This window comes from Carettochelys insculpta, chromosome 15 (assembly GCF_033958435.1).
Source record: "Carettochelys insculpta isolate YL-2023 chromosome 15, ASM3395843v1, whole genome shotgun sequence".
Taxonomy (NCBI): Eukaryota; Metazoa; Chordata; order Testudines; family Carettochelyidae; genus Carettochelys; species Carettochelys insculpta.
The window spans coordinates 23,063,088-23,088,160 of NC_134151.1; the positions used below are offsets into that span (position 1 = coordinate 23,063,088).

The following is a 25,073-nucleotide window of genomic DNA, read 5'->3' on the forward strand; positions in this document are numbered from 1 at the left end:
TCGGGACCCATTAAAGCGTGGGCCTCCGGGCAGGGAGGGAGCGCCTCCGCGAGCTCCCCGGCGCCAGAGGCAGAGAGCCTGCTACCAGCCGGCCGGTCCGGAGAAGCAAGCCCCCAGCGGCCTAGATCCACCAGGCCAGCCACGGATCCAGATGCCCCAAGGGACCTACCTGGACTTCCCAGACCTGCCAGGACCCTCACGCCGGTGGAGACCCCCCCGCCTTGGAGGAAATCCCAAATGCTGCCAGACCGGCGAGGGTGAGCGACCACGAGGGCCCAGGAGCGGAGTGCCCCAGAGCCCCGACGGACCCCTGCAGCCCCCAGGCCCAGGAGCGCCGCGGGCCCACTGTGCTACCACTGCTGGACTACCCCAATGACATGGACATGACCGACTGGCCGGAGCCCCCAAAGGTGGATGATCTGGAGGGGGTCGACCCTGCGGGACCCACTGACCAGATGGACTGGGACCTTCCCCCGGTGGAGGTGGAGGTAGAGGTAGAAAGTGGCCCGGGGAATGACGCTCCCGAACCCATGGTGGTGTGTTGTGGCCTGGATCCCCACCGCCGTGGTCGTGTGTGAGACACCCCCAGGGCCCCGGGCTGGGTTGCAGTGGAGTGGGAGGGCCTGCAACCCCCTACCCCCTCCTTGATGGGGCAAGCCCTTGCTGGGCCTGTGCTCTAAACCCTTGTGCGGCTGCCCCGCCCCAAACTGAGGGCTGGGCTTGTACTAAACTGTGAACTGCTGCCCAGCCCTGCCCTGGACTGAGGGCTGAGCCGGGCTTGTATAAACTGTGAACTGCTGCCCCACCCTGGACTGAGGGCTGGGCCTGTGGTGTAACCCCCTTTTTGTTGTTGTGCCGCCCCGAGTCAAGGGCTGGGCATCTCAGGACGCCTACGGTGGGGGAGGGGGTGCTTTCCAAAGGCCCTTATCTACATGAGTAGCATGCGTTTTGAAAGTGTATGGCTGCCATTATGCTAGAGGTGCTGCATATTCATGACAGTGCCTCCTTAGCATCTGCCAAAGTGGCTCATTAGCATACCCCTTTTGAAAGACAGGGGCAAGGGTACGCACCACCAAAAAGAGACATATATCCTCACAGCAGGCGGAGAGATGGCTGGCTAGTAGAACCAACAAAATGCTTGTCCGGTTGACATTGAATTCATGTTTTTGCCTGCATTGACATATTACTTTTTCAAAAGAAAGTTCCTTTATGTATGAGTCACCTACATGGAGTAAATTCTTATGGGATTTTGTTTCAAGATAACAGAGATCTCATCATAACACACGAAGAGCCTTGATCTGATCTCAGACTGAACTCTGAGTAGAATTTGGATACAAACCACTGGAGATTCTGGCTCTAGTTCACTGAGATCCTGGCCCCTGGCTAGGACTTCTAGTCACCAATGGTAATACAAATAATGATACATCAAACCGCTGTGTCTACACGACAAAAATAACTTTGAAGCTGCTTATTTTAAAGTTGAGCATCTACACACATCCTACTTTGAAGTTAAACAAGTTGGGCTCCCTAGTACGAAGTTAACTTTGAAGTAAGCAAAATGCGTGGTGACTCTCTGCTGGCTACTTTGAAGTAGTGCCTATCTTTGAAGTTAGTTCTTAGTGTAGACGCACCCAAACAGGAGTTTACTGAACTTCACTATCCCAAAGAGGCAAGTACAGTAACTGTTTTAAAAGGACCTGTTGATGTTTGGAACCCTAGGAGTGGAAATGAGAAATATAGGCGATTGGGAAGAGTATGTGCAGGGGGCAAAGACAAGTAAAAGAGTGACAAAAAATATATTTACCAATTCTGAAGAATCACCGATGTCCTGCTATAGAGTTACACGGTGTGGTTCTCCGAAGGCGATGAGCACTTACACTTACCGTTTTCATTGACTTAAATGAGATTGCTGCCTGCTCAGCACATCTGGAAGTCAGGTCAACAGATATGTTCAACTACATGAGCCTTGAGTACAATTCTTAATCAATGATTTCTTGGGTGCAATGCACAGAACGTCTGAATGGATGAGCTAGACCTCAACCATTGCTGTTACGGTGAGCTGAGGAAATGCTGCCACCTGTTGGTGGAGAATATACAATGCCTAACAGGGTGCTCTAGTTTAAGGAACTTCCTTCCTGTTTTAGGGTGTGTCTGTAGTGCAAGCTCAGGGTACAACATGCAGCTTCCGAACATAAAGTGAGCACGCTGTGGAGTGCAGCCCTGCTGACGCCGGGGGCTAGCTGCCTGAACAATGTTAATATCTGAGACACAAGGCTTGCATTCGGGGCAGCAAGACCCTCCTGTTGCTTGCACCACCACACCTACTCTATTTCTAGCACACTAGGTTAATCAAAGCTAGTATGGGTAGGTCTCCTCGACAAGGAAATTACATCCCAGGCTCCAAGTGTAAAGAGACCCCTGGATAACTAGTCTCCATGGAAGAAGGAATGGTATGGAATTGACTAGCAAAGTTCAGTTTCTTGCTACTGTAACGCCAACGAAGCCTGGTCATTGGCAAGTGGGTAGGGTCTAACCTGGGACTTCCAGAGCTTAATGTATGAGCCTTGACTGCATGACCTAAAATACTCTTAGGGGACATCTACACAGCAGCATTATTCTGAAATAAGCTATTCCAGAGTAGCTATCTGTAGCAGACAATCTAGCGATTGATGAGTCTAGGTGCCACTAAAAGGGACAGAGCACTACACTAACCAGGCATGGGTGAGAATTCCTTTGCATCCCAATCACTGCTTTGCAACTGCACGCATTTGGCTGTGGTCACTGTCAATGCTCCCCTTAGTGAAGGCTGAAGTGTGACCTTTGCTTAGAGTGAACTGACTTGAAATCTGTGAGAAATGTCATTGTACAACCTGAGATGGTGAACAATAAGGCCCAGATGGTTTGAAAAAGGTAGAAGTGGCAACCAAAAAAGGCACCAGACAGCCCATATTTTGTCTGGCTAATGAATAAAGAAAAAAATCCACAAAGGAATACCAGAACAACACTTCATATTTGGAGTTATCTTAGGAATGATTTTATTCAGAATTTTACAAATAATCATATCACAGTTCTTACAGGAAAATGCTTCAAGACTCAGCCAATTTTAAATCAACCTCATTATACTTAAAGAACATTTACATTCAGAGAAGGAACCACTCTTAGATTTTGAAAATAGCTGGCTCTCTCTGTACAAGGCACTAGGCATAAGTGCTATATTAAAGTGCCTCCAAATGCATTTGCAAACAAGGCACTAGGTCATCTAAGTTGATTTCATGTTGTGATCAAATCACTTCCAGCTATCCAAGTTTAAGGCCTGATTCTATAACTAGAACTGCATACAACATCATTCACAGGAGGAGTTTCATTGGGTTCAATAGTACTACTCCAGTGAGCCACGCTACTCATGTGGTTAAATGCTTGCAGGCTTAGGGAGCTATTTGTAATAATGGATGATCCACTTGGGCCAAGAACACATATGGCACAGGCTGTGTTGTCAAGCCAGACGTCTACTGCAAATATGGCAAGCAGTTTCCAAGACACATACACGATGGCCGTGGTATTATCAGGGATCCATGAACAAATTAAAATGTATTGAAATAAGTAGTCTCACCATGTGCTTAGGAAAATAAAGTTCAGGTGGCCTGTATTCGAAAGGCAGCCCTGACAAAGGAATACTTTTACATAGCACTGAGGAAGGAGTTGGAGAACAAAACCACAGGATTGAAGACCAGAAAACCTAGATTCTGCAACAGACTTTCTATGGAGCCCTGGCCATTTCCTCTCTTTCCCAATCTTCAATTTAGGAGCATGAAAGGGGTATGAGCACTGATGGAGCGAATGTCACAAGTGCTCTGAGATAAGTTGGCAGAAGGTGCTAAAGAGCTACAGAATTACAATCAACACTCTAGTAGAATGTTAAATTCATGGCCAGACTCAGAAATAAAACTAAAAATTCTAACTTGTGCTTAAGAATGACAGAGCATCATCATGAGTATTTACATAACTCTTCACAAACATTCATCAACTCCAGCCCCTTCGAGAGGTGGTATTACCTCTATTTTGTGAACTGGGAAATTGAGGCACCAAAGCTAAAATTATTTGTCCCAAGTGATAAAGAGAGAATTTCAGACCTAAGATTAGAACCCATGTGTTCCTGGCCCTGTGCTCATGACCTTAAGGCAATGTCTCCCACAGTGATGACAGTATAAATGATGGGGATTCTTCATCAGCTGGGCACCTCACATACCATACAGGTGGGCAGCGATTCCCAGCAGATGAAGAATGCATGAGCCATCCTGAATTTTCCAGCTTCTGGGGATCCAAGCTGGCCTGAATTCTTTTGTGCACAGCACTTTGGTTTAAATATAACAGTGAATTTACTATCTTAGCACAGCCTCTCATTCAAGGGTAGATTATACCATTCTTCCAAGGAGTAGTAGTACTTTAACTCTTTGAAAACAATAGACCTACTCACAGAATAAAGGTAAGGGTGACAGAAGAGGGCCCCCCACTATTAAATGAGCTACAGTTAAAGTCTTCTTCATACCTATATATTTATGTTCTGTATAGCACGTCTGCTGTTAACTGAAGTGCTTATACAAATGAAAACCTGGACCTTTAAAACAATCTTCACAAAATAGCAGCCAGACTACACAGTTTACCTTGATAACTTCACCTTGGAACTCCAACTGGCCCTAAACGACCCCGATCTAATGTTATTTTCTAAACTAGAAAGACCCCTATGAAAGTGATTCGTGAAAGGAGGGAGGCTTCTATTAAATTTACATTTTTTTGAGAGAGAGAGAGAGAGAGAGGATAGAACGTTTGCAAAAAAACTGAATTTGCAAAAAGGTTACAGTCAGATCAAAGTAAGTCAGAAGGCCCTAATGCCACCCCAACCTACAAAACAATAAAAATAAGAGACAGGCCACTAGAATTGTTAAAGACCATTATAGACAGGGTGTTTTGAAGCTGCAATGGAGCGCTCACAATGACTCCGCCAAAGTTTAGGTACAATATGGTGCCACCACAATATTTCACAAATATCTACAATTGTGCTAGGCACCTTCAGACCTTACCTGCTATTCTCAGTGACAATGGGGATGTCACTGTTGGTTCAGTTAATCATTTTCAATGTTCCTCCGATACAGAATTTAACTGTAACTCTCTTTACCAGCATACTGATCTTATGAACAAACATCCACAGAAGAACATAGTAGGAATATTTCAGTTAGTTTCTGTGGTGGGGTTTATTTTACTCAAATTAGTGCATTCTTTTCAAGATGAGAGAATCCACTGAATCATACAGAAGAATAATCCAGCTCAGCTGTGCCATCCACTGACAAAACCAATTGTGAAATCAGTACATGGGCTAAACTGTCAAATGGGAGTCAGACTAATATATTAACAGCCATACATACTGCAGAAGCATGGAGAATATTTTGGGTTTTATTTTCCATTTTTAGAAGACTAGCATTAATTACAAGACATGTTGTGACAACAGAATTGGTCAGTGTTGCCATGATGTATCTGCCTTGCATCACAATGGAGAAATTCCCCATTCAGCTGGCTCAGCCACTGCTTTTAAGATTGCTCAGTAAACACTGGAACATTTAAAAATTCAAGAAAGAAAATCTCACTGTCAATTAAATAAATCAGCAGAGAAAAGTAACAACTTAATGAGGTATTAATGGCATTTCAGACCTTGGCTAGGAGTTAATTCCAATTTTAGATTAGGCATCAGCTAAAAGCACATATATTGTTAAAACTTCAAGTTACAGTTTAGAACAGATTCCAATGATCTCATCCACAGGAGGAACTTCAGAAGCACAGAAAGGCATTTTGCACTCCGCAATTTGACCTTGTGGTAAAATTCCACTTTTTAGTGCTTTTTAGTCCCCTTTGCCACACACACTGATGTAGCTACACTCTATTTTAGCATGCTAGCCCACTGCCAGCTAACACAGGCACGTTCCTGAAAGTTGGGTTTTACTTCCCCCATGCAAAGTATACACATAGGCTCTAAACAATACAGAGACTGTTCGTGCCCTTGTGGTAGGAGTGTTGCAAAGTGCAATGCTTATGAAGGGAAAATGTAAATAAAGCTAAAACACCATAACCAGAGTTACACAAAGCAGACTCAAAGGAGTTGCTCTTACCTTGGCAGGTCCTGATCAGTGGATTTTATAAGGCAGAGATGTGTGATTTGAGATCAGTGTAGAGTATGGTGTTGACCTGGGTCAATTTTGCAAATCCCACTCTAGATCTCATAACGGTCCTTGCAGGACAAGGGAATATAGTAGGGTGGAGCATGAAACAACAATTCTACCTTCAAAGGAGAACAGGAGCCTTGTATGTTACTTGTAGCTCCCTTTGCAGAGGATAGTTTGTTAGTGTTATATCCCAAAACACAGCAACACTTGACAACTTCTAGTTACTCCCATCAGAAGATTAGAGACATGCAAATGGCATATCTAATAAGAGACTTAATGGATAGAGATAAATTACATCCAATCTTGCAATGTTAGCCATGGACAGGCAGAACTAGAGTCAGGTCGGGGTCAGTTTTCAAACACCCACAGCACATGCACCATGTATGCATATGATAAAGACAAGAAAGATCTCCAAAAGACTTGTGTAAGGCAAGTGGCACTGTGCCAAACCTACTGCTACAGCCTGGTCTGCAGGGAGACAGTAAGACAGGCTGGTTATCTAGATAATTAGCTGCTGCTAAATTTAACACAGTAGTGAAATGTTAAACATTTGTAAGTGGCTGATTTTCCAAAAGAAAAGCTTCTAGCAGCTCTGATGACTACAAGGTAAGGCTTTTAAACCATTACGTAAAAATGAATATACCACAGAAATTCACTTCTTAAACCTGTCTCAGCGTAAAGAAATGTGCTTCCAGCATTGTCCAAATGAGAGAGAGAAAGAAGTTTTCCTGAAAGAAACACAAATGCTTCCAAGGTAGCTTCTGCTATCAAAGGAATTGGCTCTTGGCAGATTTTCAACACGATTTCTTGGTTTTTGCTTTTTAAAAAAAATACACAATATTTCATGATATTTGTGAGAAAACAACATGTAAAATGACGTTCTGAGCTCTTCGTTAAGAGCTTGTGGTCAGGACTTGAGGCTAAATGTTGGTCTTAATGACATCCACCCAACCCTACCATATTCAGTTCTATGTAGGTGCACAGATGCACCTGCGAGTGGAATTTAGCCCTCCATATTAAGAGGAAACTAACAAAAAAGAACAGAACAGGAAATAAGTTTTGAAAATAGACACGCTGCACCCCAAAGAGTGCAGAAGACAGATGGGTTAGCTTATATACTGTATCTTAAAAGGAAAAAAGAAATAACAATGAAACCTATTTATAGAGTTAAAAATAAATAAGCTCCTGAAATAGGACACATCTCAATACCAGATGTAAACAACTTCACCCTGGGTCATATTAATAAGGTATTTGAAATGATGAAAATTACTTTCCTAGCAAAACTTAAATCTTACTAATTATTTGTGCATGAAAATCTTCTCAATCCATTTCCAGTTAAATAAAGTCAAGTTTTCCAATTTTTTTTTTTTTAAAAAGAGTTTTTAATCCCTGGAGTTGTTCAGGAATTAAGCATGTGCAAAGCCACCTGTGTCTGCTTTAAGTTATGAATTTAAAATTGGCAATCTAGATATTTTCACAATCTTTGTTACTTTATAACAAGCTCCTTGCCCAGGGGCAGATGTGTGTGCATGCACATGTTGAGAAATTCAGCATCAATGGCAACCTCTTACAGTTTGGAAGGAGCTGACAATTTTTAACCTTTGATGACATGTAGGTTATCTTAAGTTCATTCCATCAGCACTAACTGACAACTGCCTTTTGAATACTCAGGTCTACAGCAAGTGTGTCACAATCACTTAAAATTATGAACGGTGTTTGTCCAACACAGTTCTGTGTTACTGACATATTACATGACTGTGGATGGAGATTTCACAAAGGGATATGCATTGTCTACGTTCATATGAAAAGAACGTATTGAAAACGGTATTTAATTTAATAAATAAGTTTATAATTATGGGACATAAAGTGTTTATAACTAGCCCTTTCTGGATGGAAAATTAAATAAGAAGTCAGTTTACTTTTCAGTCCATCATGGAGTCTACAGTGCAGTGTCATCAAAAAGCTGTGCTTTTAAGAATCACAGGCCTTTCTTCATCGACCTTCGAATGCCTTGTGCTCTTAGATGTATGTCTGTACTTGAATCTGTAAACAAGGGAAAATAACGAATAGTGAAATTTCTAATTAAAAAAGTTCCAAAATCCTAAACGTAAGTGTGTCTATATTGGTCCTGATTCAGCAAAGTACTTCAACATGCGCTTGACATTAAAAGCCCAGTGACTTTAATGGGATGACTCATATGCTTAACCACCTTCCTAATTCAGAAAGTGAAGTGCAGAAAACTCTCTGGACTCAAAACTTTGGTCCATACGGTTTGAAAGAGCTGAACACTTCAGACTGATATCCAGTGAACCTCCTATGTATACTCATATCAGGAAAAATTGTTTAGATGATGAACTTTAATGCTATGAAACAACATTTCAATATTTTTATCGTGTTTGCAGCATGTCAGTGATGTTCATGTTAAAATATCTTAACATATGGTTATGCAGGTTGAACCGCTCCAATCCGGCACCCTCAGGGCTGGTCCGGTGCCAAATGAGAGAATTTGCTGAACCATGGGAGGTCAGTATTTTCTAGCAGCATTATCAACACTTGCACTACTTACTAGGCTCTTAGAAGACATTTGGGGTAAATTACAGCTAAATAACAGCACAGAACATTGACAGCCAGGACTGGTGGCTGTAAGCAAACTTCATGGGACCAAGCATATGATAAGTGGACATCTGGATAACTGTAATCATGCTAGACCAGAGAGTGCCAGACAAGAGCGGTTCAACCTGTACTCTTAAACAGACAATAAACAATGGCTCATTTTAACATGTATATGTCCTGTGGGCACTGACTCCAGGAGCCATACAACTCTGAAAGCTGAGTAGGATTCCATTCAGACTCACAAATCAACAGAATCAAAAATAAATTCCATTAGCAGAGCCATATTCTTCCCTTCATGACATCTATGCAAACTCATCAGAGATAAGCTATATGTCTAACCATGCATCATGTAATTTACTTGTTTTGTCATTTCTCATATATCCTTGTAACTCCTTACATCTTTTGTTCCTCTTCTAAGAGCTCCCTCCAATCTGTGAACAACTTTCAAGTAGTACCATGCATGCTCTACACAGCATATTGACCAACACTCATCTCTGCTATAACTCCACTGACTTCTGGGAGTTCAATTTGGCCCATTTTATTGCTGATTTAAGATCTTAAATCTTTTTCAGTTTACTGTCCCTGACAGGCAACTTATTCAGGCGTGGATCACGCAATCGAGAAGGAAATGTATTGTATTTGGATATTTTTCTCTGGGCTGGTAGAGTTTTCTAAAGAGAGAAGATTAGTCAGTAACACTTACCCTTTAACCCGCAGCATCTGCTCTATGGTGTCTGGGAGAGGTGTGCCATAGCTTTCTGGGAGGAACAGAGTAAGGATTCCTGTCAGCACAGTTAGACTTCCCATGAGGATATAAGGCAGGAATCGGTCATAAGCACCTAAAATAGCACAGGACATGTCATCAGGTATACGTCCCCATCATGATGAACCAATGGTTAATATTTGGGTTGTTTGTATAATGCAAACATACAGGTGTCTAAATTGCAGCATTATAGTGCTGCATGACAGAAGCTTTCATTCAAAAAAGTTAAGGCTCTTGCTCACACGGTTGCAAAGATAAAATATGGGCATAATTTCTTCAAGTTCTATGTTTCCAAATCACAAAGTGTCGAGCAAGCTTGGACGTTCTAAATGCCTTTGTTGAGTTGAGGTCAACCCCAGGGAAGACAAAGGCAGCCGAGATTCTGTTACAGCATTTTTTGTTGACGAATCTGCAACAAATATAGAGCAGTAGCTTGGACTGTAACAAGGCAAGATAAGAGAATGACTATAAGGACATAGTCCAGCTCAGTTGAAGCAGTGGTTCACCGTTACAGAACTCAAGTCAGGGGTGCTGAAAACATGTTTACAATAGAGGTGCTCAGAGCCATCAAACCAAATTGTAAACCCTGTGTAAAACTGGAAACCACTTGAAACCAGTGGGTGCTACAGCTCATCCTCCTGCACTCCTAGTTTCAGCATCTCTGACTCAGTTCAGGATTTTGTGTTCACTACTAGGCATTTTGGCAGGAGATAAATAGCTGGTATCTTACCAAGGTAAACAAAATAAGGCGAGAGGATGCTGCCCAACCTGGAGGCCATAGAACTAGCTCCAACTCCCATATTCCTCACGACTGTTGGGTACAGCTCAGCAGTGTAAACATAAACCATTGAAAAGGACGCCGTGATCCCAAATTTACCCAGCATCACCAAGATAATGGACAGGATGTAAAGGTCTGAAATTAAGATCCAAATAGAACATCAGTAACTCTAACAAGCCCCTGTATTTCAAGCTTTGTCAACTTAATCCCAATGTTGGGGTTTCTCAGTTGATTCATTTTAACCTAAAGACTTTTAAAAAATAAAACCATCTTCCTCCTATGGCAGGGAAGGGCAATAATTGTTGATGGAGGCCACTCCAATTTTTTGGCAAGGGGTCAAGGGCTGCACTTTGCTATGGATGAGGTGCGGGGTCTGGGATGGATGCTGGGTGCAGAAGGGAGCTTGGGAGAGAGGACTGGGGTGAAAGAGAGGGTGTGGGGTCTGGAGGCAGGCTCTAGCTAGGAAGTGCCTACCTAAGCAGCTTCTGGCCAGCCTCATTCTCAGGCAGCTTCCCGGCCAGTGGCCCCAGCCCACTGGCTAACCCATGTGGCTGTTGGAAGGGGTCGAGAGGGCTTCCCAGGATGCCCTCACCTTCAACAAAATGTCTCAGCTCCCACTGGTCAATTTCTGGCATAAAATCATTGGTCATTTTCTGGCCAATAAGCTCAGGGATTTTGCTGGGGGCAGGGGCAATACTTGAAAGCAGCCAATGGGCACTGAAATATTTTACTGGGAGCAGGGGCAGCACCTGAAGCTCTCCCCTCTCCAAAGCCATAGGGACTAGCTGCGGACCAGATTAAGAGGCTTGGTGAGCCACATCTGGCTCTTGGACCAGATCTTGTCTGCCCCGTCCTGTCAACTATAAAGTCTGAGAATAGAGAGAGAATTTAATGAGAAACATGATGAGGATGTGTTTCTAGGATCCTGGTTCAGCCTTAGCTAGTGGCATGAGCTTTGTAATAAAAACCATACCAACATGCAGGTGGTTTAAGGCCTGGACTAGCTAGTGACATAACCCTTCTCTCACCCTTGGAGAATAGGCAAGAGGGTTCTCCCTTTCATTTATTTATTCTTTGTTTTGCAATAGCATGCTCATACACCAAGTCTTAAGTACATGGTGAAAGGCATCAACAGACTATTACGGTAAACACCTCTTGCACACCTCGCAGAAAGCTACTTATTGGTGGGGTTTAGAGCATACGATACCTTCCTTCAAATATTGTTTAATTGGCAAACATTCACTTTTTAAAAAACTACACTTGTTTACATTTAGTATTGTTACTTATCACAAAGGCGACCCAGTAGATCTCCTGAAATTCAAATTCTCAATGAGACCAAAGGAGGAAAAACATTATTGATAATTGGGTCTTCTGGAGAAAAGTTCTGCAGTATTATGCCAGCGTGCTTAATTTAAATAGGATTCCAGGGATGAAATTAGGGCCAAACCAGGCTAGAGTCTGAATCCTGATACATCATAGAGAGAACTAATCATCTTTACTTTACAGAACGTGTCTGGGTGCGTACACTAAAACCAGAAGGATAATTTCCACCTTAGGAAGACCAACGTGGGCAAGCTCTGACTGAGCTAGTGTGCTAAATATAGAAGTGCAGCCAGGGCAGCACAGGTGGCAGGAGGGGACAGTTACTCCAAATACACACCTATGTATTCAGAAACAATCATACAATCTTGCTAGTCTCTCCGTTTGTTGAGTTACCAAGGCTGACCTTCTATTTTCAGCACACTAGGTGGATCAGCGGTAGGCCAGGTAAATTTACGCAAGCTGGAAGTTACACCTACAACCCTAGAGTGGACATAACCCTTGTGTCACATAAGCTCCCTTTACAGCAGCAAGCAGAGATGGAGGGAAAAGGTACGGATGAGTAACGAGAATCTGCATTCGGGCGAAAGCTTTGGTGAAAGATCCTTCTCAATACTTTGCATGCTTGCTCTTTGGTAGGCACTGGAATTAAACCATTAGAAGTGTAGAGCTGTTAAAAAGTTCATACTTGCAGGGACCAACTGAATGAAGAGAAGGACGCAGCCTCCCAAGAATAACACAGCAGCCATCGAGTACCGTCGGGGGAGATTTCGGAGAAGCAGCCAGGCTATAATATAGGCAGGAACTTCAATAACCGCAGAGAGGAAACAATTTACATAGGCATCGCCATGCAAGTTAGGAGTGTCAAGAGAGAGGCCAAAGTAGCCTACAGAGATTATCATCCTGAAAGACACAGAACATCAGAGGGATCAGACATGACAGACTTGTTTCTTCTTTCCCACAGACTGCCAATTGCCTCTCACATAATTACTCTTCAAAATATTAACACTGATTTACCTAAGGAAGGAATGTCAGCACCTACCAGACTTTCTCAGATTTACTGCTGAACACAGTGGTGTAACAGACTCAGACCAGGCCTTTTCGAGCAGTGATGGGCAAACTGAGACTAGTGAGTGGTCTGGACGAGTGGCCCTCCTTCCTCTCAGAGGGCCGCAAGATTGTTGTAACCAAGACAGCCTCCCAGGTTAGGGTAGTTTTGCTAACTGCAAATGCATACCTAGAATGTGTGGGATATGCCAACTGAACCGCTTGACTGGATGTGGCGGAAGCACATGGCTCTCACAATATTGTGTACAATCAGCACACACCTTGCTTCATGTATCCTGATGTATGTGCATGCAATTTAGTAATACCAGTAGGGGGGAAAAAAAAACCCGACATGGCTGGAACCAGCTTAATCTGGCAATTCTGCAGAAGACAAGAGTACTCAAAATGTCTGCCTGGGCACACAAAGAACCCCAGTGGGCAGCATGCGGCTACAGGCTGCCCACTACTATTCTGTTTTTCCTGAATTTAAAGCATCTTAAAAAAAAAAAAAGCTCCCATTGAATTTAAAAATGAAACCAATCTGACTTGATGATTCCAGAGATGTTTGTTGGCGCTGCTGATTCACAAGCCCATCTAAGCACAATCTATTTGACCCTTACTATTGCTCCTTTAGCAACAGTGGCCATGCATGGCTTCTGCTACCTCTGAATGATTACATGCCCACACCAATTTCTCTCCAATGTGGACCTAGCAAAAACATTTCCTGAATATGTCATTTTAGACAGGATCCCTGCTACATGCTATGAAGAACTTCTGATTGTTGCTGGCATAGAAGGTTTCTAACACACAGCTAAATGCTTCTGATTGCACTGAGTCAAGGTGCACCCAGATTAGAATGACTACAATAATCATATAACCACAATTTGAACCTCTCTAATCTGGCACCCGTGGGACCACATGACACAATTTTCTGAACCTCAGGAGGTCAATGTTGTCTAGCAGCATTACTAACACTTCCACTGCTTACTTGGCACTTAGAAGACATTTAGGAGTAAATTACAACTAAATAACAGCACAGAACACTGAGAGCCAAGACTGGTGACTGTAAACTAACTTTATGAGGGAACGGGAAACTTGGCCGTACCCATGATATCTTAAGACATTGAGCAGGGAAGGATACATTTCATCAAGAGACAGCCATTAAAGAAATGAGGAGGTCACAGAGTCTGTACTGGGAAAAATCTCTGAATGAGTTATGTAGACACAGAACCCTCACTTTTATCATTATTATTTTATCAAGGCCTAGCGCCCTCAAGAAGGTCAAGCCCCATAATGCTAACTGCACATGTGTAATAAATAACGCAAGATTTTGCAATCCAAAAGACAATCTGATTCTAGCTGGATTCATGCCCAGCAAAAAAAAAAAAAAAAAAAATCTCAAGGTTCAATTAGGACTCAGAAAACAACTAAGTCACAAGAGCCTCACAGATTTCCTGGTGTAATCAGGCAGCCTAAACTGTAAATTACAAACAATAATTGTTTGGCAAAATTTAATGAGCTAGAAGAACAGTTCTTATCAGAAATTCTCTCTTTGAATCCTGTGACTGAATTCCCAGCTGCTCTGCCATGCATTTAAATCTGTGCTTTCCACACATGCGTGCTTTCATAATTATTGAGCTCAAGGCATCATCAAGTCCAAACCTGGCAATGCAGTTTGCATAAGGCTGTTACGTTGGAAAAGCTGAGTCTCAGGTATGGGTTCTCAAAGAATACACGTGTAGGGGGATTTACACATGAACGTGATGACCAGGCGTCAGACTTCTGCCACACTTAACAGAGCTGTTAAAGGGATTTGATTTGGAGGCTCTCATTTGTTCAGAGGTAACTCATCTCATCTGGTTTGAGATCTGTGATCAGCTATGCACCCTTTTATTTGTAGCCATCCTATACTATACTAAATCCAGGACTAATACCTCCAAGCATACAGAGGATGCTATTTGTAGGCCAGGAGAAGCGACACAGCTTTTACCCTGGAAATTAAGAGACACTCTGGTGGCTGCTGGAAGTGGAGGGGAAAGGATGCAGAATGGGCCAGGTGCTCATTTCAACAGCAAGCTGTGAGGTCAATATTTGATACTGGCCAATATTCACTCTCATCACGCCTTTTGTGATTGAAAAAAGAAATAAATGTATTGTCACTAACCTGTTTAATCTGACTCTTGTGAGAAGTAGCCAAAAACTTAACAGCCTATAACTTTGTGTGTACCTTCTTTTTCCTTAGAGATTTATTTATTTATTTACAGCAGTATCTAACAGCAGGTGCTTATTATTCAGCAAGCTTTTTGCTGGTGTATTCTATGAGCACACTTTTTCTTACCAAAGCATCACTGACATAATAGTGACAATTCGGATATTTTGGGTCCTCACTAGGTCCAAAATGGTGTGTGACTGCTGCTTCTGAGGAGTCATTTCCTGCAGCTGTGGAAAAAAATACATGGACACATTATCACTAAAGCCAATCCTGTATTGCAAAATATTTATTCTGAATGAGCGCTGTGGACTGCAGAAAACATCCCAGGAGCAGTGGCTTCAGGACACATTGCAGGGGAAAGAGAGTTAAATCAGGATGATTAGAAATAAGGCACGCATACATAACAGTGGGGATAATTAACCAAGAGCAGTAGTAGTCTTTTACATGATTTAAATCCCTTGATGTAAAACACAGGATTTTTCTTTTTTTTTAAATCACTGATCTAAATTTGATTGATGCTTTGTAAGACTAACTTGAAAATTTGTACTATGGCAACTTTAGATTAAAATTTGTAATTATAAAATGCTTCTTAAAAATACCATTATTTGGGAGGGTATCTTAAAAAAACTAATCTCAGCAAGAGCAAGAATTCAAAGTTAAATCTTTGATCAAGTAAACACATAAGAAGGTATGCAACTTAGGCTACATCTACACTGTCCCAAAACTTCGAAATGTACATGAAGTTTACTAATGAAGCACTGAAATACGTATTCAGCACCTCATTAGAATGCTGGCAGCTGCGGCACTTCAAAATTTTGTCTTTTTATGTTTCCAGTTAGAATTTACTGTTCTCAATCATGTAAGATTTAACTTTCAGGGAGAAAAAACCATCTACACAGTCTGAAAGTGACAATATCTGAATGCCAGTAAAACAGAAGATAGAAATAAGGGGATTTCGAAGCTGCTGGGGTCCTTTCAAAAAGGAGCCCCATCTGGACGAGCCGCGTCAGTTTCGAAGTGCCACATCTGTCGGCATTCTAATGAGGTGCTGAATATGCATTTTAGCACTTCATTAGTAAACTTTGAAATGGCTATTTGCATGGCCATTTCAAAGTTTTGGGATAGTGTAGACACGGCCTTAGTCACATAAACAGTCCCTTGACTTCAGTGTAACTTCTCATAAGACTACAGTTAAGCATCTGCACAAATATTTGCAGTATCAAGGGCTAAAACTCCATTTTTACTAAAAACCTCTTTTACTGGCATTCAGATATTGCCACTTTCAAACTAAACTGCTTCAGTATTAACAATGGAAGGTTAGTTTTGGATAGAAATATAGCATAAGACATTTATATAACAATTTCATGTCTGAATTTGTGTGGTTCTCACGGTAACAGTGATACTAGAGTTGTCTTTTTTTTTGGGGAACCATTTAAGGAAATAAACACAAGTCTCCACTTCAGCAATTCAGGACTATAAAATGTGAAGTAAAGCACTATCAATATGGAAATAATCTGATTTAATTTTTAATCATACTTTTTATCCATATCCTTGGCAATTTATGTTTAGGTAGAAAAGACTGCTATTTCAACAACCGCAGTAAGAAGAATTTTTTGCATGTTAGCTGCAGTCCATATACCACTATACATGCAGATTAACATTGAGAGACGATGAGCAAAAACAACTGTGTAGATGGTTCCTTTCTCCCTAAAAGTTAAATCTTACATGATTGAGAAGAGTAAATTCTAACTGGAAACATAAAAAGACAAAATTTATGTTGGTTCTTTGAAACCCCTAGCCTTGTTAATAATAATAATTAATGATGTTTGGCACTTCAACAGTGCTTTTCAAACACTAGTTTTAACTTGCACTAGGAAAATAATGTTCCAATACAGTCCAGTATGATAAAATTCAGAATGTTTTGTTTAGAAGCACTTTCTCCTTGAGCACTAGATTACATTGGGGTGCAATGTTCACTACCTTAATCCACACAAACCAACACTCAAGAGATATACTGGACAAACCACCCATTGTTTTTAATCGCCTGATCAATCCTATATTATAATACAATTTCCCCAACTTCCTGATCAGCCTCAGTTCTACATTTCTAGCTTTCACAAAATGCTGATTTCTAGAGACTGCAGAAGTGTAGTGTTTGTTCACATCCTCTCGAGCTAGGTCACTCTCAGATTAAATTGTAGCCAAAGGATAGAAATACATATAAATAAATGTGAGGTTTGCATATAAAGAGAATGGAAGGAATGCGCTATCTTTGAGGCTATTTTAGCAACAGCTACATACACAGCATTCCCTAGTTCTCAATGTAAGAATATATAAAATACTTAATGCCAAATTTAAGTCCCATGAGCCAATTGCATTGAGTTCCTGCTCCTAATAAGCTGTCAAAGGTTAAATAGCATTTAATCCTGAGATTTTACTGGGTCTGAATCTGCCAGCCCTTCCATGCAGAACATTATCTTACTGTGAAAGAAGTTCCCTTAACTTCAATGGAATTAACAGTGGACTAAAGTACTTTCCTCATGAAAAAGGATGGTAAAACTCCTCCAATGGGAGGAATCCTCATACACAATTTTTTTCCCACTGAAATCAAAGGAACTATTCATTTCATCCTCCAACACCAAACACCGCAGTGTGCTGTAAATTGTATCTCAGCGGCTGTGAATGCAGCTTTTCAATAAAGCTGATGCAGCTACTGTGGGTAAGTTGAAACTATGTCTGAGGGTACGTCTACAGAGCAACCACCCACTTGCAGCATGCCTATCACAGCTGACTTGGGCTCACAGGGTTCAGGTTAAGGAGCTGTTTAATTGTGAGTAGACATTAGGGCTTGGGCTGCAGCCCAAGCTCTGAGACCTTATCACCTCACAGAGTTCTTTTGTTGTTTCCATAGATCCTTGTCCATTACAAAAAGCCTGATATTTATAGAGAGCTAGAGTGTTGTGCTCCTGAAAACAAGCCATAAAGACAAATACGCCACAGTGCCAACTGCAGGCAGCAGTGCAGGTCCCAACCCTTTGGCATAAATCATATGATCTTTCTTGAGAATATGCAGTTTAGTCACGGTTAACAGGAAACTAAAAAACAGGAACAGTAAGTTCTAACAGTTGCTATTGGTGAGAGAAAGTGTTACCCATTAGTAGCTGAATGCACAAACAATGAAATCCTCGATGGGGCAGGCCCCAGAAGGAAAGTATGGGAGCAGCTGAGACAGTTGCCCATTTGCTATGAGACAGAAATGATGCTTTGAATATAAACCTCTAATGTGAAACCCTACATCTCCTTAACTGAACAGAGTCCAGGAGTCTCTCATTCTCCAGGATCACTGGGGGACTTACCTCTAAAACTGAGAAAGGCTTGGATATTAGTGCACCTTTGCCACCTCATATCCTACATTGTTTCAGCCACAGACCAGACAGGAAGTAAACTTCCAGGAGGGGGGGAAATATTGGTGGGGCTGAGGGAAGAAGAAAGAGGGGAAAAAAGGTATGATAATGACTCCACCCTAAAGGTGGCAAGAGAAATGATAAGTTCGTATATATATTTGTATTACAGAAGTACTCAGAACCTATTATAGTACTACCAAGATCAGGACTGTGTTGGAGTGGGAAGTATCCAAGCATACTGCTGGACCCAGTCCCCGCCACGAAATGCTTACTAATCTGTGAAGCTACAATGTCTCCCATTAACACTCAGTGCCAGCCCCTAGTGACATTGGCATGCGAGATTTGTGTTACAGCAACAAAGATTAATGCAGAGTTGATGGTGAATGTTATGTTTTGTACTTTAAGTTAACAAAATGTTTCAGAGGCTCTTTGATGGCAAAGATGGGAAGTGAAGATTCACAAGGCAAAGAGCACTGGAAATTTCATAAGACTGAAGGCTCTAGGCAGGCTGTTGCACAGTTCTGTAACCTGATTTAGTTTGGGCCTCCTCAGGAAGGTACAGCTCTTACATGGGCAGGGATCTATCTATGTGCTACTAGAGGACAGTAAAACAAACAGCTAACTCTAGTTTTGAGGGGAAATCCTCCAATCACTGGATTGGGGCTCTTCTTCTCTAGGAATGGTCTTAAAAAGTTAAGGACAGGTTTTGCTATCAGCTCCCTCATTCTGTTCCAACATCAGGAGGCTTTACATCTCAGTCTGGAACAATTATCTTTATATCCAAAATCAATGGCTAGGGGAAATTCTGAAAGCAAAGTCCATTTTATTTCCAGAATCTTTCTACAATGGGCTCCAGCATCCTGAGAAATGAGAACCTGCATGCACATATCAGCTGTCTCATATAAAACAGCAGAGTCCATCCTCCAGAGAGGGAGATTTACTGCTCTACATACACAGCATTTCAGAAGTTGTACTTAGTGCAGCGTATGGTCTAGCCACAAAGCAACAAGTAAACTATGAAACAAATTAAAGTGCTGGTCCTAAAGAGATTACGATCCAAAAGGCATAAACACATATCATACAGAGCACAGATGTGTTTTCTTTCTGTCTGGAATGTTCATGGAATGGGAGAAACAGGAAGTTGACACATTTTGTGAAGAGGAAGGATATGAGGTAAGCATTCAGCTATTAGCTCCTCAGGGCAAGGGCTACATCCTTATCTATTTAGCAAGTGCCTCGGATATGCAGGAACTACCTTAATCCAAGTAACAAATCTGAAAATGGATTTTCTTGAACAGTAACCAGAGGATCAGGCAGACAGTTTTAATACACATGACAGTTTACCTCCATAGGGTCAAATATTACATCTGGGGCTGTAATACCATTTAGTTTTGCAGCCTTTCGGACGATGATTTCTGCCTCTTGAAATCTTCCTTGAGAGATCAGCCACCGGGGAGATTCTGGAACAACCCTGCAAAACGGGTCAGAAAAACAACAAGGTCTGCATTTCCACACTGCCATGACACACACACACACACACACACACTCTACCACGAAGACATAAACAGTTTAAATGTGCTGTACCTTGCAGTGAATACAAACAAAACTAAAACACAAATTTATGCAAAGCATATTAGCGTACACTATGAAAAAGAGACTGAAATGTGCTCATAGACTAAAAGGAGACTAAAAAGTTAAGCAACAAATCATAGTTGCCAAGTACAGGAAAAAAACCCTACGGCAGTGTAAAACTATGCACGTGACATTGTGCCAGATGTGGGTAATAATTGGACGGTAATCTGTATAAGTTACTAATTATAGATGTAATGTAGGATGAGACACTATACACATAAGCTGTTTTCACAAGAAAAAGTGGACTGAAATACATTTACTGTTTCATATGCATCATTCTATCATCCAGAACTCTCAAATAACCGGCATTTTAATCATCAGTAAATTTTAGTTAGGTTTTCCTAACTACAGTTAGCACAGTACAGTATAGTGAAATTAAACTAATAAATACAGCAAATACAGGTGAAATTTAGTGTACAATACTACTGCTGCTGGTAAATAACATACTCTGCATGCATTTCTTTTTTTTTTTTTTTTAATATCCAATCTTGTTTTTCTTTAGTTTTATGCATTGCTAGGTATACCACTCTATAATCCAGAATATTTCAATATTTAGCAACCTCTGGGTCCTGGGGCTACCGGATATGACAGAGTTTACTGCATAGCGCATTTCCTTCTACCTAGGAAGAGAAATAGCTCCACCTTGTGGACTATTTAGGCTTACCATTTCCATAAAAACAGTACCAGTGGAGTTCCACAGATCGCAATCCCAGCTCAACTCCCAGCTACAGGTCTCTAGTTCTGCCTTTGTTAGTCTGACTGTAAGATCAATGAAGTTCATGGACTTCAGTGGGAACAGGTGTGAATCATTCCCTCCTGTCCAAAATACTAGGCTAGAGCCTGCCTTTCAAAAAGCAACACATGGGATTCTGGGTGGAGGAGGCTTTCCATGGGAAGCAGCTCTACACCATCTTTCTACGCTCCTCCCCAGTCACTCCCCAGTGTAACTTGGAGTAAAGGGGATGAAACTGGGGGCCAGGAGCTGACTGATTTTTAATAATGGCAACAGGTTTTAGCAACATGGCTTGTTGCTGTTTATTCCTTGTTTGTCTGACAGCAGCAGTGATGACAAAATAACCCTGAGAAAAATATTTTCCTTCCTACGTACAAATTTCCATCTTACAGTACAGTTTATTAAAAGCAAACTTTTAATGTTCTAATTTTGTTCCTACTACAAACTGCATTTCACCCAGCATGGTAAACGTCCATATTTGTTTCTCACAAATTAGTGCTGCAATATGCAGGTTGCAAACACTGCAGAGGAAAATGACAATTTATTCTGTTAAGCTCATTTGTACTGAACTATCTGTTCAATTTGATGGAATCCTTTCCACTATTTTTTTTTAAATAAAACCTAAATGTTGGGTAAAATTTGATTTCATAGAATCAGAGCTGGAAGGGACCTCAGGAGGTCATCTAGTCCAGCCCCCTGCTTCAAGCAGGATCACCCTCCACTAAGTCATCCCAGCCAGGACCTTGTCAAGCCAGGACTTAAAAACCTGGAGGGATGGAGACTCCACCACCTCTCTAGGCAACGCATTCCAATGCTTCACCACCCTCGTGGTGAAGTTGTTTTTCCTAATATCTAACCTACATCTCTCCCTCTTTAACTTCAGACCATTACTCTTTGTTCTGCCACCTGATACCACTGAGAATAGTTTCTCACCCTCCTCTTTAGAGTTCCCCATCAGGAAGTTGAAGGCTGCTATTAAATCACCCCTAAGTCTTCTCTTCTGTAAACTAAACAAGCCCAAATCCCTCAGCCTCTCTTCATAGGTCTTGTGCTCCAGCCTCTTAATCATTTCTGTTGCCCTCCGCTGAACCTGCTCCAGCACATCCACATCCGCTGAACCTGCTCCAGCACATCCATATCCTTTTTATACTAGGGCACCCAAAACTGGACACAATATTCCAGATGTGGCCTCACCAGTGCCGAATAGAGGGAAACAACCACTTCTCTAGATCTGCTTGAAATGCTCCTCCTAATGCACTCTAGTATGCCGTTAGCCTTCTTGGCTACAAGGGCACACTGTTTATTCATATCCAGCCTTTCATTCACCATAACCCCTAGGTCCCTTTCCATCGTACCTCTGCTGAGCCAGTCGGTCCCCAGCCTATAACTATGCTTGGGATTCTTCCACCCCAGGTGCAGGACTCTACACTGCTCCTTGCTGAACCACATCAAATTTCTTTTGGCCCAATCCTCCAATTTATCCAGGACATTCTGGATTCTTTCTCTACCCTCCAACGTATCTACCTCTTCCCCTAATTTTGTGTCATCTACAACCTGCTGAGGGTGCAATCCAATCCCTCATCTAGGTAATTAATAAAGATGTTGAATAACACCAGCCCCAGAACCAAACCTTGACGCGCTCCGCTTGAAACCGACCGCCATCCAGATATTGAGCCATTGACCACTACCCATTGGGCCCAAACATCAAGCCTGCTTTCTATCCATTTTATAGTCCCAGGATCCAAACCGTATTTCCCTAACTTACGTGCAAGAATGCTGTGGGAGACTGTATCAAAAGCTTTGCTGAAGTCAAGGTATATCATATCCACGGACTTCCCCATGTCCACAGAGCCTGTTACCTCATCATAAAAGCTAATTTGAGAGTGTCCTGTAAAATGCAGCTGCACAGACCATACACAGAGATCACATTTTTTGTCTTGTCCCTACCAGAATTGTATTCTTTTCAACAGCCATTTGATTGATGATACTATACAGAAATTTAAAAATGATAAGTATTTATTTTGGTATACTCCATTCATGATTAAACACAAAGTACCTTTAAAATATCCTAAATGATAAATAAGGTAAACTTGAAGTCACAGGGGGAATGCACACCTACTCCATAGAGACAGAAAGGTAAGAGTCAGAACCCTGAAAGCATTTCAAAACAGCACTAGAAACTTTCACCAAATATGTGGGCAAAGGCCTGGAGATTCAATACACACTGTAAACCAGTCTCAATTTGGCCTTTTACTTTGCACCTCCATACCTTGTACTTGCAGATACCTTTTATACTCCTTTGGCATTTAACTGCAATCAGATGGACAAATTCTATAAAATGTACCAGCAATGATATATACCTAACCTCTAACATATTTAGATTAGCTAACTGAAAAATATATAGCTGAAAAGTCATGTGAATCACTAGATAACATATACAGCAGAGACAGTATTGCAGGTTGGATCTCTCTAATTTGGGACTCTTGGAACCTGGTCAGTGCCAGATGAGAGAATTTTCTGTACCACAGGAAGTCAGTATTAGCTAGCACTGGGGTCAGCAACCAAAATAGCAAGAAGAGCCATTTTTTTGAATATGGCAAAAATTCAATAATTCAAGAGCAACAACACATGAATACAAGACAGTCTTTAATAAATAACGTCAAACCATACTTTTTGCAAACTGTTTTAAGAAGAACACACACACAACTATTTGTAATGTGATACATGTATACTGTAGGATTCACAAACTTTTTACATATTCTATTTCCTTACACTCTACATGGTGTGTTTGTAGCACTTTCTTCCTGACTTTAACTCCTGCCTACTTTAACTGTGCCAATTTTACTTCACACTTAATTTCAGTTTTCTTCCTTAAAATGCACGTTGCCCTTCACAGCAGGAAGGCTGCAAGCTTCCTTTTCCTTTTCAAAATCAAGACTTTATTAGCAACACGATCAAAACACGGATACAGTATCATATCCCACAAGGCACTGCACATATTAGGGGGAGTTGTCCAACGTTAGGAGATCACATATCATTTGCTGTGTAGATATAAGTTGTTCATTGTTGGGCTTTCAGAAGCTCACGATTTATCAAAAATAAGCAGGAGGGTTTGGGTTTCTTTTTTTTCCACTTTGAAGTTATTGTGTTAGGAGCCACAAAGAAGTCCTCAAAGTGTTGCATGTGGCTCCAGAGCTGCAGGTTGCAGACCCCTGTTCTAGCAGCATTACCACCACTTGCACTGCTTACTGCACTCTTAGAAGTCATTTAGGGGTAAATTACAGCCAAACAACAGTACAGAACACTTACAGCCAGGACTAGTGGCTGTAAACAAACTTTATGGGACCCCGTGAAACTTGGCCCCTCACCCCATGATAAGCAGTCACCCAGCAAACTAAAATCATGCTGGATTACAGATGTTGCTGGATGATAGTGTTCCAGATTAGAGAGGTTCAAACTGTTGTATGCACAGTCACTACAGTGATGGATATTATAGAAAAAGCTAAGAGAGATACTGGACTAATAAGTGCAAAGATAACTAAAAGTTATCTGTAAGAAAATATAAATGCAGCAAATTTTCTCTAGCTTAATGATAACATCAACAACTGAGTCATCCTTCATTAATTAATATTAGGGAAGTTCTTTAGAAAGGCTTTGGTAATAGGTCAGAGGTGTTGGTGCTAAGGTTACTTCCATAGGTTCTGTATAGGTCTGTTACTTTCAACCTTTTTCATTTGCAGATCCCTAATGAAATTTCAGAAGGAGACGCGAACCTCTGAAAATTCAGCCTCACAGATCCCTGTCATAGAAAGCTTAGACTGAAAATTGACTGAATACAACACAACCGTACATGTTGCACGTGCTTGAGAAAAGACGCTAACCTGTAGGTTTCTATGGTAATGACAACCCTCCTGGGTTTTGACCTACAGACAGGGATATTCACATACCTTTGATTGATCAGGAAAACAGAATGCCTTTTCTGGAATCTGAAATTTTATTTTCATAATCACATTTTGCAGATTCCTTAGACACGGTATCCAGACTCCCAGGGATCCAGGATCAATAGGTTGAACACCACAGGTGTATGGTAATCTACTTCAGTGCTACTGGTGGAAGCTTTATTTGGGTGTTTCGATGTCACTTATAGACCAGATTCCAATATCAGCTATTGCTATGAAGCCAGCATAGTAACATCAGTTTAAATCCAGAGACACTAAGATAAAAATCTGACTTTAATTTCACAGACAGCCCTCTTTTTAAAAGTAATTGTTTATCTTTCAAAGGCTATTTTTAAGAGGAAGTTTAAGACTCTGTACTACAGTGGCAAAACCTTGCAGAAGAAATGAAACCCAAATATTT

General features: G+C 41.4%; 1 protein-coding gene across 1 annotated transcript in view; it reads right to left on the bottom strand.

Annotated features, from left to right (window-relative positions):
• Positions 1-3,011: 3,011 nt before the first annotated feature.
• Positions 3,012-25,073, bottom strand: part of LOC142021187 (organic cation/carnitine transporter 2-like) — a 42,839-nt gene continuing 20,777 nt past the window's right edge. The window contains exons 5-10 of the mRNA XM_075009728.1: positions 19,694-19,820; positions 15,072-15,172; positions 12,375-12,589; positions 10,319-10,501; positions 9,529-9,664; positions 3,012-8,255 (exon numbers count right to left, since the gene is read on the bottom strand). Coding sequence (XP_074865829.1) covers positions 8,168-8,255; positions 9,529-9,664; positions 10,319-10,501; positions 12,375-12,589; positions 15,072-15,172; positions 19,694-19,820 — 850 coding nt within the window. The 3' untranslated portion in view covers positions 3,012-8,167. The remainder of the gene's footprint in view (positions 8,256-9,528; positions 9,665-10,318; positions 10,502-12,374; positions 12,590-15,071; positions 15,173-19,693; positions 19,821-25,073) is intronic.